Below are 17,323 nucleotides of genomic sequence, written 5' to 3' on the forward strand. Positions count from 1 at the left end.
TTAACTTCACTTACCCATTGCAGAGCTTTAACAACTTCTTATTTCTCAGACTTTCATCCCTCTAGTGGCATTGCAGAAGAGGTAAAAATGTAAACCCAAACCACTGCAGTTTTCTACAAAGAATTTGCATCTCCCAACGAATGCAATTCTGTCAAGAAATTGTCTTTATTTGAAAATGATTACTAGAGGAACTAGTGATAGTGTTAACTTCATAGCATGGTCAGAAAGCCTGAATAAAAATGAAAAGTAAAAACATCTAAAGTAATAATCAGGGTTTGAGTTTCTGGATGTGTCCTGGTTTCTGAGCCTTTACATTATAGCTTGATCATACTTCCAAGATTTTCTTAGAGTTAGTAAGAACAGAGGCTCAATATCTGTAAGAAGAAAATGAAAATTCTTTAATTTTCATGCATTTTTACTAGCCTGGACTGTTAAAAAGGGAACAGAGGAAACTTAATTTACTATAATATGTTATTTTCTGAGTTAAATGGTAAGTATTGAAGCAAGTTTTTTGGGAGGAGGTAAATGTATCTGCAAGGCACTTTCCTTCCAGACTGCTGGATGCTGCTTAGTGAAATCAGTAACCTGGTGGCCTCTAGTGGTGTGTTCACGTGTTGTCCTACTGAAATCATCTTTTGAATAATCTGTTGTAAACTAAACAGAGGTGCCTGCATCTAATGATTACTTTCATATCATGCCTGCTTCCTATGTTTGACTCATCATTCCATACTGAACGTGTTTGACATTCTCTCCATCGCTGGATGGATATCCAAGATTGCAAAGACCATCTGTAAATCCTGGTGGTCAAGGCTTTAAATGTAAAGCCTGCTTTAAAATTAAGGGCTCTTTTATACTCTTTTTGAAAATATCAATACTATTTTTATTTAATGCATTAAAATCTTCTGAGTACTGTGAAGACTGGTATCGTGGTTCATGGATTTGTGGAAGAAATTTAATCTCACACAGTGACTAAAGGGTCTACATTATTTTAGTTTTAGCTGGTGTAACATGGGACTGAAATCAGAGAAGTTACAACAGAGTAGAACTGTGAATCCCCCACGTAATTCTTTTAAATGTAGCCAGAAATCTTGATACTTCTGAGAATCAAACATTCGTTTCAGTCTTGAGTTTCCAAGTTGGCAGACCTGAGCTTATCTCCATTCTTCTGGATCTACTGCATTCCTACCAGGAAAAGTGAGACCAGAGGCTTGGCTGACTTGGATTAGACAGCGGCTGCAAATCAGAAAACTCTGCTTTTCCGTTCCGGGCTTTTTGGTGTCCTGAAATGTAGTCATGCTGTCTGTCTAAAACTGAAATGTTCAGGAGGAATGGTAAGCAGAGAACACACTTTCAAAAAGAAACTTTTCCCTCTGACTTTTCGAGGTGATGACAAACGAGGACGTGCAGTGTTTCCCCTGCATGGTGGTGTTTTTGCTGCCACAGCTGGGAGTTGAGTACCTGGTACATGGACTCGGGCATAAATGGCACGTGCCAAATTAAGCATTTGTAAACAGAAGCTTGGGATTATGAGGTTTGCATTCCCTTCGTATGGTCCTGTCTGTTACATCCGACTCTGGCCCGGGGAGGTCTGTGCTACCTGGCAGGTGGCACCACAGATCAGTTGTTCTCTATAACTTTTGTATAATTACAATTCTCTACAGGTTCCACTTCCTGGGTACATCGAGGCTTATCCGAGGCCCCGCTACCAACACAACTCCCCGTCACGCCTCCCTCGGCAGTACAGCCAGCAGGCAGGCATGCATCCCAGCCTGGAACAGGCTCCTCTGCCATCCACTGCAGCTTCCCAGCAGAGCCTGACGGAGAACGACCCCTCTGACGCGCCTCTCACCAACATTTCCACGGCTGCCCTCGTAAAGGCAATAAGAGAAGAAGTGGCCAAACTGGCCAAGAAGCAAACAGATATGTTTGAGTTCCAAGTCTAATGTCTTTTGTGCACAGTGTTTGTACCTTGCAACCTGGGGTAGCCAAGGAAGCGACTGCTTTAATTTTCAGTTACAAACTCGCTGCGAATTGATGGCATTTTAATCTGTCTGCAAAGTCAACGCTATGAAATGACTTAAAGCAGAGCAACAGGACTCTGAAGATCTGTAATCCTGCTTGCCAGCTAAGGAAACGCTGCCAGGAAACTGTTTCGTGTGGATAAGATTGACCATATGCAATTGTTTGTCACTTAGCTCTCGTATTATGGCCCATCATCACCAGAGATGCTGCTGAACGTGTCTGCTCCACACGATGTTTCATTTCAGAGCTGCTGAAAATAACTTCTGCATGTCAAAGCTTTGATTAAAGAAGAAAATGCCACAGAATGTGGTTGGCTAAAGGCCATGGTCGGTGTGGTGGTGGCCCTGGTAATTGTTTGCTGCAGGACATTGTATAAGGGATGCTGATCTCAGCAATGGGGAGTCATTCAGCCTTTTCATTCCAGAGACTGCATTCAAAGCAGAAGAATTCAAGATGAGTAAGTAATACAAATAAATGTCCTGTAAATAGCTCCGATTCTCCTCATCCTATTAACAGTACAAAGAAGTGAAACAAGAGAGGGCTGTGAAGAAGGTGAATGATATTTTGATAATTGGTGGCTACCTTGTCCATCAGTGCCACCAATTAGTTATGGAGGAGACTTTTTTCAGCAGGAGAGAATACAGTGCACGAAGGGCCAACAAAGGATATTGGTGCTAAAAGCTTCCAAGAGAAATGAAAAAAGGTTATTCGCGTTTGCTCTATAATCAGACTTTTCACTCTGAATGCATGTGAAGCTGGTAAACCTGAGACCTTTAACTTTTTCCAACCTGGAAAAAATGAATACACCTGCTTGGACAAGAAAACCTCTGTTCAACACAGTTCTTTTTTTCTCTTTCTTAAACAATGCTATCTACTAAAGTGATGCCAGAAAGTGCTACCCGAAGCTGCAGCTGATGACACTGGAACAGTGAATGCGCACCCAGGAAGTTCTGAATGTAGAGGACCTAATTATTATATTAACATGTAAATAATTTAACAGTTACATGGATTAACAAAAATACTAATGTTCTGTGAAAAAGAGAGCATTGCCAGAAATTATGCTGACTTTATATTGTGCAAGATAAAGGTCACTGGTTGTTAAACTGCACTGTGGTATGAATCCAATCCCAAAAGAACATCAAACCGGTTGAATGGGACAGCAGTTAATATTTTGCAGTTGTACAAACTAGTTGGAGATCATGAAAAATTGTTTTCAGTTCCTTCAGCAGTTTAGCTTTGGGAACTGAAGATGTTGCAAAATTTGTTGTGTTGGGCGTGTTTGATGTCAACTGGAATTAAAGGTAATGTCCTTCATTTCAGTAAGTTATTTAGTTATTCTCAATTACTATTTTGTCTGATCATTTCATTTCCCTGAGTTTCTTTGGTCTTTACCGATGTGAGAAAGGGAACTTGGTTTAGCTTTTTGGCCACCAGTAAACTGAAAGAAGGAGAGAGAAGACTAGAATACAGGATAGAAGCAGAAATTTGATAAAGCACAAACTTTTAAAGCAGAGCTATTTTTCCCCTTATAATGATATTACAAACCCTTACTGAGACTGTGATACATAGTTATCCTAGAATATACAGATATCTTCTGCTCCAATACCTTAAATATTGCAGAAGCCTTTGGAATGCTAGTTAATCTTTCAATAAATGTGAAATTTCATTTTTATTATTTAAAATCAGATATAAATAAAATGTATTTTTGTAATTTGTATGTATATATGTGCTGTATATTTTAATAAGTGACTAGTCTGCTATAGTCAGAAAATTTCCATAAACCGAGAGGAAAAAGAAGAAGAAAGGAAAAAACCTGGTAATTTTAATGATTGATTTAAACATGCTATGTCTGGAGTACAAAAATATATATTTGGGTGACTTGGATACTAAACAACCAAAGAAACTCAATCTTTCATATCAATACAAGTCTAGAAAAGACCAACTGCTGTCTCAGTTACCCGTCAGCCAAGTAATACTGATCTCATCAGTGTAATAGAATACAGCCAAATTGTGTTGAATTAATAGCTGCCTGAGAACATCACACTTTAGAATAGCAACTTAAAAATACTGGGCCAAACTCAATGTGCCATAAAAGGGCTTGTTCTGGTTGTCTTCAGTGGGAGCTTCACGCACTGAGAGCAAGGCTGAGTTTCTCTTTTGGGCTAGGTCTATACACAGGAATTTCACTAGAACCCCTTGAACAGGATTCTGCTTATTTTCCTGTCATTTGGATCACTGTAACTTAAGTGCAGACATAATGGAAGAGCAGCTCACTTTTATTTAGCTTAAGCTGGTTCATAACTGGCTTAACCTAACTTGGGAAGCGAAATCCACTCCAAGTCACATCAGCCACATCTCGCATCAGCTTTATTATCTCAGTTTTTCAATGAATCTTCTATTTAGCCCAGTGAAATTTTGCAAGTAAATAGGCCCTTCTACGCAATGGGAGTGAAATGAGCTGTGAAATAAATTTCTGTATCTCAGACTCCTGTTTTGTAGCATTATCCTAAAGCTGCAACTCTGGAAGCAGCAGCGATCACGTGGATGGACGCGCTGAAGCCACAGAGCTGGGAAGGGTAATGTTATGATGTATTCCCAAAAAAAAGTCACAGGAGGTAGGACATACCAATTTTAGACACCATCTTTGGGACACTCAGCTCTGTGTGTAAATCTGTTCCCACTCTTAAATTTTAGCGAGTTAACAGTTCTGTCTAATATATTTTACATGATAAATCATATATCTTGCCATACTGGAAATTAAAAATTCTGGCAATTACAGAGATGTACAGGGTTTGAGTGCCTGTAGAAAACAGAAAAACCCCAAATAAAAGCATTTAGATAGCCTTCTAGAAAGAAAAAACATTTCAGTAAAGTTAAACAAAGTACTCTTCTACTAAGGAAGACCTGTTAGACTTTTAAAATTAATTTTGTTTGGTATTGTTATCAATGATGTGCAGTCTATTGAACATTTCCTGAACCATCACTCTGAAACCATTATGGTGCACTTTATTCACAAAACCATCTTACCTTCTTCATTCATAATGCCTTTTTATCCTGTTTGTAATAAGTTTCTGTATTTTTTTTTTAAGTACAAAGTAAGATGATATCAAGACAGTAAGGACATTCCTGGGAAAGAAAAATCATGCTGTAATATCTATACTGTCTGAGCACAAAGCAATGATAAAGTGAAAATATAGTGTACAAATAATTTGTAATATAATAAACATTTTGTATGGCTACAATTACAATATAGTTTTTCAATACTGATTTCAAAGAAGAAAGTATTTGTGTTTAAAGTTATATCCTCATTCGAGTATATCCATGCCATTTTTACTGAGAGAAGCGTAGTAATTTAGGTTTTTCTACTTAATGCCCCAGTTTTATTTAAAAATATGTCAAATGTTTAGGTGAAAATACTGTTTTCTGTGTACAAAAAGTGTTGCTCTTCTGACCACTCTTTGTCTTCAGATTTGTAAATCATCAGTAGAAACAGCTGCAGATGAAATGCACGTATAATTGCTTCTTGGTATCTGTGTACTGACCACTTTCAGTTGGTAAATTATGTGTGATATTTCCTAACATAAATAGAACAGTAACTTTAAGAGGATAAGAGGGTACTCGTTGACAGTAATTTTTTGAGAAGACCATATTATCTGGATTTGAGAGAACCTCTAGCACTCAGTCTAGAAATATGAGTAATATTTGTATCCAATAATATTATGGGTAGAACTTGATAGAAGTGCATGAAAATCCTATATAAAGAGATGGGGACATTATCTTACGTAGTGATTATTTCTTTTTCAGACTAACTTTGAAAATGTGAGCTGTAAGAAATGTAAGATAAAAATGAGAAGCAAGTAGAAAAAGCAGCATTGGATTGAGTGGCAGAACTGTTTTGTTTAAAGGCTGATACATACAAAGCTGACCACAGTTTTCATTATATTTCAAGATGTCTGACTGTTAAACTATTAATTACATTTTAAAGTATGTTTTTTAGTCCTGCATTGCCAATGTAAGAGTTAACTGCCAGCTTCTAAAAGCTGAGGGAGCTTGAAAGGAGCAAGTTTACTGAGCTAGCAGAAGTCACATCATTTTGCTGACCCTGTTCATCCTGTGCATTCTGGGCAGTTGCAAACACTGTGCCCAGTAACTTATGGTCCTGGCCTTGCATTTCTTGTACATGAACAAATCTCAGTGTCTTCCTTGCTGACTGAAATGGGATGGGAAAAACAAGTGTGAGACAATCTGAAGGCTGTTAACAGGTCAGGAGTACCTTAAGGGTTTGGAAGCCGTGGACCTTCTGTTGTGCGTTACTCGTACCTACAGAAAATGGTTGTGTTTGGCAGCTGTTCCCAGCAAGGTGCATTCCTTGATATGACTGATATGCATAAATTAACAGTCCTGTCCCAAGAGGACAGGATTCCTGCTTCCACACCTTTGTGTAAGCCATATGCATTCTCTGTGCAGCTCCACGTGAGAGAGTGCCATAATTAACATCAGTGGTTTCCAGTTACTCAAAGCAATCTCTTGTAATAAAATACCAAGTTGCACGGAATCCTTGTTTTACTGCATCATTAGGAGGAGGAGGGAGGAGAGTAGGGAGGAAGAAAGATGTGGTCATACAGTATGCAGACTTTATAACAGTGCTAAATGGAATCACTATCTCAAGTGGTAACTTTTTGTGTTAGACTTTCTTTTCATCAGTTATTTTTTTTGGCCATAACTCCAGGACTGAGTAACATTTTTTTTATTATTTTTTTTTTAAAGCTTATCAAAATAGCTCAAAATTAGATTTTTCCATTTAAAGGATAAGGTTACTCTTATAGAATGCTTTTTTCAAACTTTCGCCTTTCTCTCGTACATAAATAATGCAAGACTCAACTTGTGGAAATGAGATTTATATAGGTCAGTGAATAAATTGCATTCTGACTTACTCTTTAAAAGAGACTTTCAAGATGGCCAAGTCCTAAAGGCAAGGCTGGTTAATACTGAAGAATCTCTACTGAGGAAAAACTGCATTGCACATCCTTGATCAAAATTGTTTTGCCCCACAAGTGAAAAGCAATCAGAAAACTGGGCATCTGGTGATTCCTGTTACTCAGGAAACTTTTTGCTTGGGTTTTGTATAAGACATGGGAGATGAGACAGAGATTTTGAGGGGGTTGTGAAATGGATAGACAACCCTGTGGAACACATTTGCCCTCTGAATAACCCTTAATACCCACAGACATAAAAACTACAGCCACCAAAGTGGTGTGGCAGAAAGGTGGTTTAGGTCCTGATTTTAAAAATAGTTGAAATGCCCCCGAATCATATAATATTTCATGCTTTTAAAATCACCTTAAGACCATATTCTTATGAGTTTTGTGTCATACTTGCATATATCTATATGTGTCTGTCCAAAAATATTTTTTCAAAACTCGTTTTATTTGTCCATCTCTTTGTCCCTATTTATTTCAGGTTCCTTAAGGTGTATGGAGACAGTAATGAAGAGTTTGATCTCAGAGTTGTTCTGTTAGATGAGAAATAGGTTTTAAATAGGTGGTCAAATGTATAGCAGACGTCTTGAAAATAACTACAGATATCGTGGTGTTCCAGAAATTTGATATTTTTTTTTCATTTATTAAAAATAATTCTTGTTTTAAGAAGTGCCTGACTTTTCATGAATTTTTCATGCTCGATTGATTCCCAAGGAGTAGCTTGGAACTCTATTGCATTCTGTAAATAATTTTGTAACTTTATAAACACGCATTTTACCTGTGAGGCAATAATGGCTGCAAAGGATTGTAAATCATATGGGCAGTTGATTCCACTGAGTACAATATTTAGAAAGGAGGTGAATTTCTCTTCCAAAGTATGCTCCTTTTCACTGCAGCTCAGTGCATTTCTGTGCTTAAACCAGTGTCTAAACACCACAACAAACACTGACATCAGTTAAAATCTCTTTTATCTGGCAAGGAGCACTGACTTTTGCAGCCCCAGTGGGACCTTGTAAAGAGTGCCTGTGTATAACTTCAAGTTTTTAAGCTATTAAACCAGAAACTTGTGGGTCCTGAACTCTGGCTTTTGGCATGGAATCAGTGGCTTTTAGGTCCTGTGTCACCAGCAAACTTAACTAATAGATTCCTTGAGATGTGATGCAGCAGAACACAGCACCCTATGCCAGGGATCCACCAGGACCTAAAAAGCAAGTTACTGTGGTAGAAGAATAGGTAGTAAATCTTGCATTTCAGCAGTGGATGGACACTAAGTGGTTATGAATTGATTATTATGGCAGGTCAAAAAGTCTTGAAGTTAACTGCTTTGAATCAGTTTATGTATTTGGTTAGCTTTTGATTTCTTCATTTGTTAACACGGTACAAAATGAACAATATTAACAGAATTAACAATATTAATTCTATTTCAGACTTTTAAACTTGGGAGATCTGAATGTAAGCAAACTTGGAAGTTTATTCTCTATCCTTGTCTCTATCTACTACTTTTCACAGTGCAGTTAGGAAAAAAAAAAACAAACACTTTACCCACCAAAAAATTAATTTTAGTGTTTCTTTCTATGGCAGAGAGACTGGGAATGCTTTTTCATTTCACGTTGGTGTTGAGTTTTCAAACTGTATTCAGTGTCATATTTGATAGGAAAAAAATGACAGTGAAGCCAAAAATTTTGGAAAATAGGATAGAAACCCTCTTACTGAAGCTTAAATTTTGGGTTAGGATTTAGCAACCCATCAGGAACAGCTCAGGCCCAACAAAAGAGTCCGTTCTGGGCAGTGCTTTGGATCTCATTAGAAAGCACAGATATTCCTATGCTCTTTGACTTTTTATTTTCACTTAACGTCTTTCTTGCTATTGCTGTGCATTCTGAATTTGACTTTTACATTGGTGTACACAAAGAGGTGCACTCTTTACCTCACTGGTATGCTGCTGGTGTGATAGAAGTAGTAACCAACACATGTGACAGAATTTTCAAGTAGCTGTGGCATTGCCTGGCTTTGGCCCGTGTTCTGCTTTGTGACAATTACAGAAATCATTATTAAAGCAAAACGTGAGTATAGATAACACCTTCCACTGAAGTGATTGGCAAAACACTTGCTCACTTTGAGGAGAACAGGACTGATCCAGTAATCCCTCAGCAAATTAGCCATCACAAGGATCTTAAAGTTGTGCAAAGAGAGAAAAGATGCTTTCTGGTTATGGGGAGATCGGAGGTCACTTGATTTTTGTTCAGGATTTCGGATTGGCCCTGGGCAAGGTGCTTAATCTGACTGTGCCTCAGTGTCTCATCTGTAAAGCAGGGTGAAGGGACTACCCCTCCTCACAGCCCTGCTGAAACCCTGGAGTGCAAGTGGATACTTTAGTATGAAGCACTATTGATTATTTCATGGAGCTTTGGTAATTGTTCAAGGCTATATCTGGTAGCATTTAAATAGATGTGAATTTACAAGAAAACCCCCACCTCCTGATAATATTTCAGTATGTTCTAGGAAACCTTTCCAGTAACAGCCTCTGCACTTTTTTTACAGAGATTTACAGAATTTATATCAATAAATCGCCTCACTTCCCATGCAACAGATCTCACTTTCCAAGGAAATGAACTTTTCTTACATTTTTGAATTATGGAAAGGACTAGCTCTGCATGATTACAAATATCCATGTCAACTTTGGTGTTCACAGCTTGATTCAACTAAACTGTAATGGCTGTGTCTGTGAAATTTGCTCAAAATTTATGAGTGTTTCAGCTGTAAATGGGAAAACTAGTTTTCTGAAGCTGCAAAATTGAGAGTTAATTTAAAGCCAAGTCTAGAAGGGATTCAAATGAAAGAAGAAGAAAATAATTAATTAAAATTTTATACTATGCAATCAGATGGGAAATCTCCAAGAACTGGTTCCTTTTGCAATTACAAATGTAGAACCATAACGATGGTAGAATTTTATATATGACTGAAAAAGAGGCATTTAAGATGTTCTGGGTCATTACCAAATGACTGTGTTTTTACTCTGAGCCATAGGGTAATTCTAGAGATGAAGCTTACGAGTACATAGAGTAGTTTCTTTCATGTTAGTGGCTATAGCTTAGTTAAAGTTGTACATGTGTTTTCCTTGGCAGTTTTGCACATTAAATAAAATACGTCTCAAAACCTAAGTGTTGCTACTTATTGGTTGTTCCTGCTGTGTCCTTTCCTTTAGATCAGTGCTTTTAAAGCATGAGCCTTCTTTTTACCTGGAGCTTCCAGGCTTCTGGGCTGCTTAGGGGTCCCCTTGCTCGTGGTCTCAAGGCAGAACCTGGCAAAGGACAGGAAAGGAGTTTTAAGAACTACACAAGTCTAAACCATGTGTTCCAGCGGTGGCATTCTCTCTGGAGAAGGGTGTTTTCCTACCTTACACAGAGGTGAGCAGTGCAGTAACCAGCAAGACTGTGAATTTTGAGGACATCTTGTGATTCTGTGTTTCCTTTGTGAATTTTTGTTCTCACCTTAATGTCCTCTATACATTGCCCTATTATTCAGTCAGTTATTGTGGTTTTTAACAGCTTTTATTCAGGCCCAAGTTTCATGCTGTCATACTGAAGGAAAAGGAAAACGAAGCTATGTACTTTTGACAATACTGCTTTTGTTCAATTTGTGATGTAAGAAATTGGGACTAAAAAGTTTGTTTTAGTACAAAGCCTCTCTTTGTAGTTTTAGACTTAAAAAAGGCAAAAAAGGATCTTCCCAAAATACAGGATAAATGAACTTCCTAGTGTATGTATCAATACTAAGGTTCTGAACAGATGGCATACTTAAAATACAGTTTATATTTTTATATCCATATATATATATATATATATAATATATATATGCTCCGACTGTGAGTGCTTAAATTGCCTCAAGAGGCTGTTCTGGCTTTTCTCAAGATACACCAGAATCTCAGCCTATTTCGAAAATGTATGTTTTTAGTGTGTAACATTAAACAAGAGACTTATGCTGTTACTATGTTATTATAATTATGTTATTATAATTATTAATAACATAATTTTATGTTATTAATAATTATGTTTTCTTAGAAAAGCCAAATGTGCCACTTATGGACTGCTTCCTGATTGGCAACTTTTTGATCCAGCATCTAGATGTCAGTGACCTTAAGAAACATCACCTCCAAACAAACAAAAGAGGACAAGTTTCCTAGAGTTAAGTACTGCTCTTGATTTCCCTACTTTATGTTGAGAGCTTTGCTCTGAATTTTCAGGACAGGTGAATCTTATCGTGCAGCATACACTGCTGAAAACAGAAAAATCATTTTATGATAGCTTCCTGCTTTTGGATTTCCTTTGTAATCTGTCCCTGAGCTAATTAATGCAGCTCTGAAGATTGATTTAAATTCTAATGATCCATTGTAATAAGGCTGAGTATCTATTTGGAGAACTTTAATGTTGCAAACCCTTAAATATAACAGCCTGAAATTTAATGGACCCAACTGTTCAGTATAAAATACTTTAAAGTTTAAATGCATTCTTGTTTTCAAATGGCTTTGCATCTAATTTTTTCCCATCATAAAGCAGCCAAGACTGTTCCAGGTTTCAGAAATGAAAGACCTGAGGGCACTCCTTGGGGAGCACCTGGATATCACTGCAGGTGTAGCCACAGCTCTTTCAGCAAGACAGCTGTCGTTGCTGAGCCCTTGTGTTGGCTGCGAAGATGTGACAATCTGCTTTAGGAGAAGTTTTCTTTGTTTAGAATTGGAAATGGGAGCAACCTACTGATAATGTTTTGAGATCTCTGCCCTTGAATCAAACTTGTAGCCGAATGTTTCTTTCTGGAATGCAACAGGAATAGATTTGTTGAGTCACAAGGCCGCTATATGAAAGAGGTCTGAGCTATGCCAGCATCTAAATATCAGGTTTAGCCACGCCTGAGCAGTCTGAGAGAACAGAAACAATTAAAAAAAATGAATGTCACAAACATTGTGAATAAAAGAAAATGCAGTAAGAATGCTATTCTGTTTAATATATGCTTAGTTGTTACAAAAGAAATTATAAACACATTAGCTTTCAGATGAACCCATAAGTCTGCAAAGATGAGAGCAAATAACTGGATATAACAAGGTCAGCTGGAAACAGAGAAGAAAAATAAAGGTAAATAAAATGTTTAGGGACAAATAAAAATCAGTATATGTGCCATTATGTATTAATAACCTAGTTGTTTGTCCAGGTATGGACAAGCTTATTACCCCCTTGCTGAATTCGTGCATGTGAGTGTGTTACTAGTTCCAACTGAGAGTACAAACCACTCTGCCTGAGTGGTTACTTTCAGGCAGAAATATTACATCATGTGTCCCATGTTTCTCCTGCAGTCTCTAAATTCCTTTTCTAGGTGCTACTTCACACACACAGAAGGGTATTACTTCATCACACATCCAGTGATCCTCTCCACCATTCTTTAATGCTCATCTTGGAATGTGGAGATGTTTCAGTGAAAGGGCTTTGGCCAAAGTATCCTGATAGAAGAGTGCTGTGGGCGATGCTGGCCAAGGGAGACCACTCTGCCTTGTTCTGGCACATGAACCAAAGGACTTTTTCCAGTAGATGTGTGTCCCCAGGCAACTTTAACTGAGCTTACATATTAACTGACATTATTCCTTGCATTATCGCCCAGTAATTAAGCATGAAGTGTTGTTTTAACATAAAGGCCATATGAAAAACTGAACAACAGATGGAAAAAGATTTAAACTGTGTGTTGGGAAAAGCAGCCCTGTTTAAGCCAAGAAAACCCGAGCGGATAACGGCTGATGAGAGCTGGATGAAAAGTGAAAGACTTGGTAAAAGCTGAGAAGTAACAGTTAGGAAGCAGTGATTGCATGTAATGGAAACTCTTGCAGGCCCTTGCAATAACCTTGGAAAACTTAGAGTGGTTAAGGAATGAAATTATTCTGCAGATTTGGAAAAATGAAGATAGTTTCTCTGCTACCTAATTTGATTTTTAAAGCTCTTACTTCTGCACAAAGCCTTTGAAGGCCTCTGTGTCTTGGCCCTTTTTGTTTAATCCAAGTTTGTTTTCTGATACTCAGCTTAGGCACTGACACAATTCTCAATTTCATAGTAATCAACTATTTCAGTTTAACCATTTGCATTGTCACAGTAATTAACCATTTCAGGTTTAGCCTCAAAACTCTTTGGGAGAATTTTTATCTTCATTCTGCATTTCAGTCCAGATTTCCAAGGTGTTCCAGTGATAATTTTGTTCTTTAGGCCCATAGATTTACCTTTTGTTTATTTACAGCCTCGGCCTCTAAGATGTGCCTGGAAAGAGAGAGAAATCATGGGTGGTTCTGTGAGCATTTCCTGACCAGGTGTAAAAATACCTCATTTAAGAAGCCCACTTTGGAAGTGACTTATGGTGCTGTTTGGAGTGAAACAGCTTAAAATATGCAAACTAGTGAAAGCAGAACTGTTTAGCCAGGAGCATGGTGTTATTAATTAGACTCCAAAGAACTAAGCAGCAATTAAATAGTGCCAAAGTGGGCTTTAAGACCTGGCTTCGGCCAGCTAAAGAGGAAGGGTGTTTGAATTGAAATGGAATGTAAAAGAAAAAGAAGCTCACAGTGGCCACTACTGACCCTGACCCTGTGTACAGGCAGCTGCCAGGGCCTGGGGCTCACCCTGAGGCTGCAGGAACCCCGAGTGAGACCCTCCCTGGGCCTGTGTTAAAAGAAGCCTTGTCCCCAGTCCTGCCCCTGGGCTTCCCACCTCCAGCATCCTGAGTCCTTCTCCATGCCCTGCCTGAGGAACACCAGACCACTGGACAGAGCCCGCTCTCACCACCCTGCTCAGGTTTTGGTTCGTTATAAAAAGCCCATTGATCAGCAGATGAAGCCATGGATTGCCACGTCAGCAGGGACACCAGCTGGCAACAGCCAGTGCAGAGGGTAAGATTCCATTTAAGATCTCCGAGTGCTCTGATAAAAGGTGATTGTTACAGTTTGATGATGGAGAAATAGGAGGTATAAGTTAGATTTTTTTTTTTAATATAAACTCTGTGTACGGTAGATCAGAATCTGGCTGGAAAGACTGAGGTAGTATAAGAGTGAATCCTGTAATAAGCAATAATAGGAAATAAAATTTTGATATCGTATTGTGTTAAAATGCTTCACAGTTGAGCAACTGGAACACAGTGTAGAAAACCACAGATTAAAATATTAGACTTAAAAATAAAGCTGTTTGCCAAAATATGACAGCTTCAGGGTCGTAACTTTATTATTTCATGCTGCCACCTACTGCTCTAGAATTAGAATAGGAAAAAGTAATTGGTATCTTTTTATCAGTCTGATGAGCCTGTTTACCACTTTGTGAGGTTATTCTCCATGCCATGTATGGCACCACTTTTGAATGGTAAATGTTCCCCAGATCTTTAATTTTTCCTCATGAAAGGATGTCCTTTCCAAACATAAGGATGTTGTCACTTCAAAACTGCTGCTTTAGCCTAAGCACAGTTATTCCTAAAAGAATAGTAAAATGTTAATTGAAAATCAATGTTACATAACTATTCTGTCAAAAACTAACTCAAGCCATAACTTCTGTAATTTTGTGGTAGACTAAAGACCGTGATTGTAACAAAAGATTTTTATGCTAACGTGAATGTAGTTTTTTAGAGCTGGCTTTTGACCATACCAATTGACTCAAAATTGCACTTAATGTACTTAGAACTAAAAGAGGAAAAAAAAACCCCAACCCAACCATATTTTGTATTGCAGTTACTGTGTTTCCTGGCCACACATATCTTGAACACCATCAATGGGCTGCTGGGAATCCTGACAACAGCAGTGTTAATTTCACAGTGGTTTTGAAGACAATATTATGCATCCTGTCTGCACATAGTGACTGGAGAAAAAAAAGAAGGTAAAATATACAATAGTGTTATCAGTACTAGACAATTAATAAACAAAAAAATGCAACAATATACTATATTTTTTAATTTGCTAGGAGAATAGCATCTAATAAGTAGAAACCCATTATTGAAGGTCCATTAAAATACTCCATAGAGATACAGTGGCAGAACATTCAGCTGAAATAATCCTCATTGTGTTGGTGGCCATTATTTCAGGTTCTGCAGTGCTTTCATGCTTTGTATCTTCTTTTCTTCCAGTGCCTTCAGAAGTTTATCTAAACAGGAATAAAACATAATTTGTCATTAATTTTGTCATTAATACTTTTGAGAAAATCAAATAATGTATTAAGCAAACTAATAATATTCCTTACAATAACTTGTCTAGAAAATATCTGAAAACTAAAGTTTCTCAAAACAATAGGTATTAAAATGGAAAAAAGATATGTATTGCTATAACAAGGGGAAAAAGCTATTAATTTCCTGTTCTGAAAAGTAAATATATGCAAGCTACCTATCGGAATGTCTTTGAGATCTTCCTTCGAATGTGTATATCTGATGCACATTTTTTCTGTGTTCTTGTAACCTTTGCACTGCTGAAGGTTTCCTGACTAGCAGCCCGTGGCCTTGAAGGAAATGAGGAGCATCGTATCCTTACAGCTGTTGGCCTCGCTGTTGGAACTCTTAAGTATCACGACCTGATGAACTATTTTATCTCTTGTATTTCCTTCACGGCCAGCGGGTTATAAAATTAAAATGCCCAAGTTTAGCTTGTTTCGGATTCCCCCCGCCCTCCATCTATCTGTGGCCGTCAGTGGCGTTTATGCCACGTCGATGCGATTTACAACCGCAGGGTCTCATTAGTAGAGGACGCATTTTGCACGTACAAACTCCCTCTGATTCTGCGTTGTTTTCTTGTTAACACTTCGGGGAGGTGTGTGGGGGGGTGGTGGCGTCTGTGCCTTTGCGCAACAGTAACTACATCCCTAATTCTTACGCCTCCCTTAATTTGTGCCCTGAGCCGAGGGAGATGAGCTGGGACAGCGCCTTTGCTCCCTGCACCCCTGTGCTCGCCCAGCCCTGCCGTGTCCCCTGGGGTGCTGCGGGGCACAGACCATCCTTTCAGGGGGGTTACTGATGGAGGGACCTGCTGCCCTTGCGGCCGGGCTGCGCTGGGGGGGGTTGGCAGGGGGGTGTCATCCCAGCAGCGCCGGCCGCTCCCGGGCGGGACGCACACTGCCTGGCGTCGAAGCCGTCCCCGACGAGCGCCGCCAGCTCCAGCTCCTTGAGGCGGATGCCCAGCTCGCACATCTCCTCCTGCAGCTGCAGCTGCAGCTGCTCCGCCGGCCGCCCCCGCCCCGCGCCCCCGCCCCGCGCCCCCCGCGCCCCAGCGCCGGCGGGGGCCGCAGGGGCGCAGCGGCTCCGGGGCGAGGGGCGCGGCCAGCGCGGCGTAGCGGGGAGGGGGCCCCGCGGCGGCGGCGGCGGCGGCCGGCAGGGGCTGCCAGGGCCAGCACATGGCGGCGAGGGGCGCCCAGGGGCCGCCGGCCGGGCGGGGCACGGGCTCGGTGCCGTGGAAGTGCGGGAAGTACAGCGGCGGCCACGACGGGCGCTGCACGGTCATGGCGGCCGCGGTACCGGCGGTTGTGCCTGAGGAACCCCGGGCGCTACCGGCGGTTGTGCCCGAGGAACCCCCGGCCCAGCCCCGGGTGGTACCGGCGGTTGTACCCGAGGAGCCCTGGCCCAGCCCCGGCGGTTGTGCCCGAGGAACCCCCGGCCCAGCCCCAGCGGTTGTGCCCGAGGAGCCCCGGCCCAGCCCCGGCGGTTGTGCCCGAGGAGCCCCGGCCCAGCCCCGGCGGTTGTGCCCGAGGCGCCGCCGCCTCGAGCCGCCCGGGCTGGTCTCGGGCCCCCCGTTCCTTTCCCTTCCTTCTCCCTTCCCTCTCCTTCTCCCCCCCGAACTCTCTCCCGAGTTCTTAACCTCCCGGGGTCTGTCACACGGGAGAGCGCACTTTCCCGGCGCTGCGGAGTTCCCCGTGGAAGGGCAGGTGTTTTCACCCAGCGGTTTTATTTCTGAGCCGGGAACGTGGTGTTTCGGGGGCGCGTTAGGCTCTGACGGTTGCATCTGGTAAAAGAAGCGAGGAAGGCGTTCTCTTAAAAGTCCTTTAACTTTTAGAAGTTTACCTTCAGGATGTTTGTGAAAGAACGGAGCCGTGGACTGACGATGGAAGGATGTTGGTGGTGAGATTAGGGAAAATTTCGTCTTGGGGTGCTTGCTCATGGATAGCTAATGCCCTGCGTATCTGATGTTCAGGATTATAAGGTTTTTGGGGGTAGGGGTTCCTCCCCCCCCCCCCCAAAAAAAATAATCTTCCATTTTTTTTTGTGTTTCGGGATGAGACTTGTCATTACTACTATATGGCTGCTATTTCTTTAGCCTTAGCTCTTTCCAT

General features: G+C 40.5%; 1 protein-coding gene and 1 long non-coding RNA gene across 6 annotated transcripts in view; one reads left to right on the forward strand and one right to left on the reverse strand.

Moving 5' to 3' along the window:
• KIAA1549L (KIAA1549 like) overlaps positions 1-9,840 on the forward strand; it is a 135,831-nt gene extending 125,991 nt beyond the window's left edge. For all 5 annotated transcript variants that reach the window (XM_032691928.1, XM_032691927.1, XM_032691929.1 and 2 more), the window contains one exon: positions 1,662-9,840. In XM_032691928.1, coding sequence (XP_032547819.1) covers positions 1,662-1,943 — 282 coding nt within the window. In that variant the 3' untranslated portion in view covers positions 1,944-9,840. The remainder of the gene's footprint in view (positions 1-1,661) is intronic.
• A 5,101-nt stretch (positions 9,841-14,941) lies between these two features.
• On the reverse strand, positions 14,942-16,226 carry LOC116788833. Its single transcript, XR_004357782.1, has 2 exons — positions 16,112-16,226; positions 14,942-15,154 (listed from the first exon to the last, which is right to left on the reverse strand). It is a non-coding gene; the product is annotated as an uncharacterized LOC116788833 (long non-coding RNA).
• Between the last annotated feature and the right edge of the window lie 1,097 nt (positions 16,227-17,323).

The sequence above is a fragment of the Chiroxiphia lanceolata genome, chromosome 6 (assembly GCF_009829145.1).
Source record: "Chiroxiphia lanceolata isolate bChiLan1 chromosome 6, bChiLan1.pri, whole genome shotgun sequence".
In the NCBI taxonomy this organism is placed as follows: domain Eukaryota; kingdom Metazoa; phylum Chordata; class Aves; order Passeriformes; family Pipridae; genus Chiroxiphia; species Chiroxiphia lanceolata.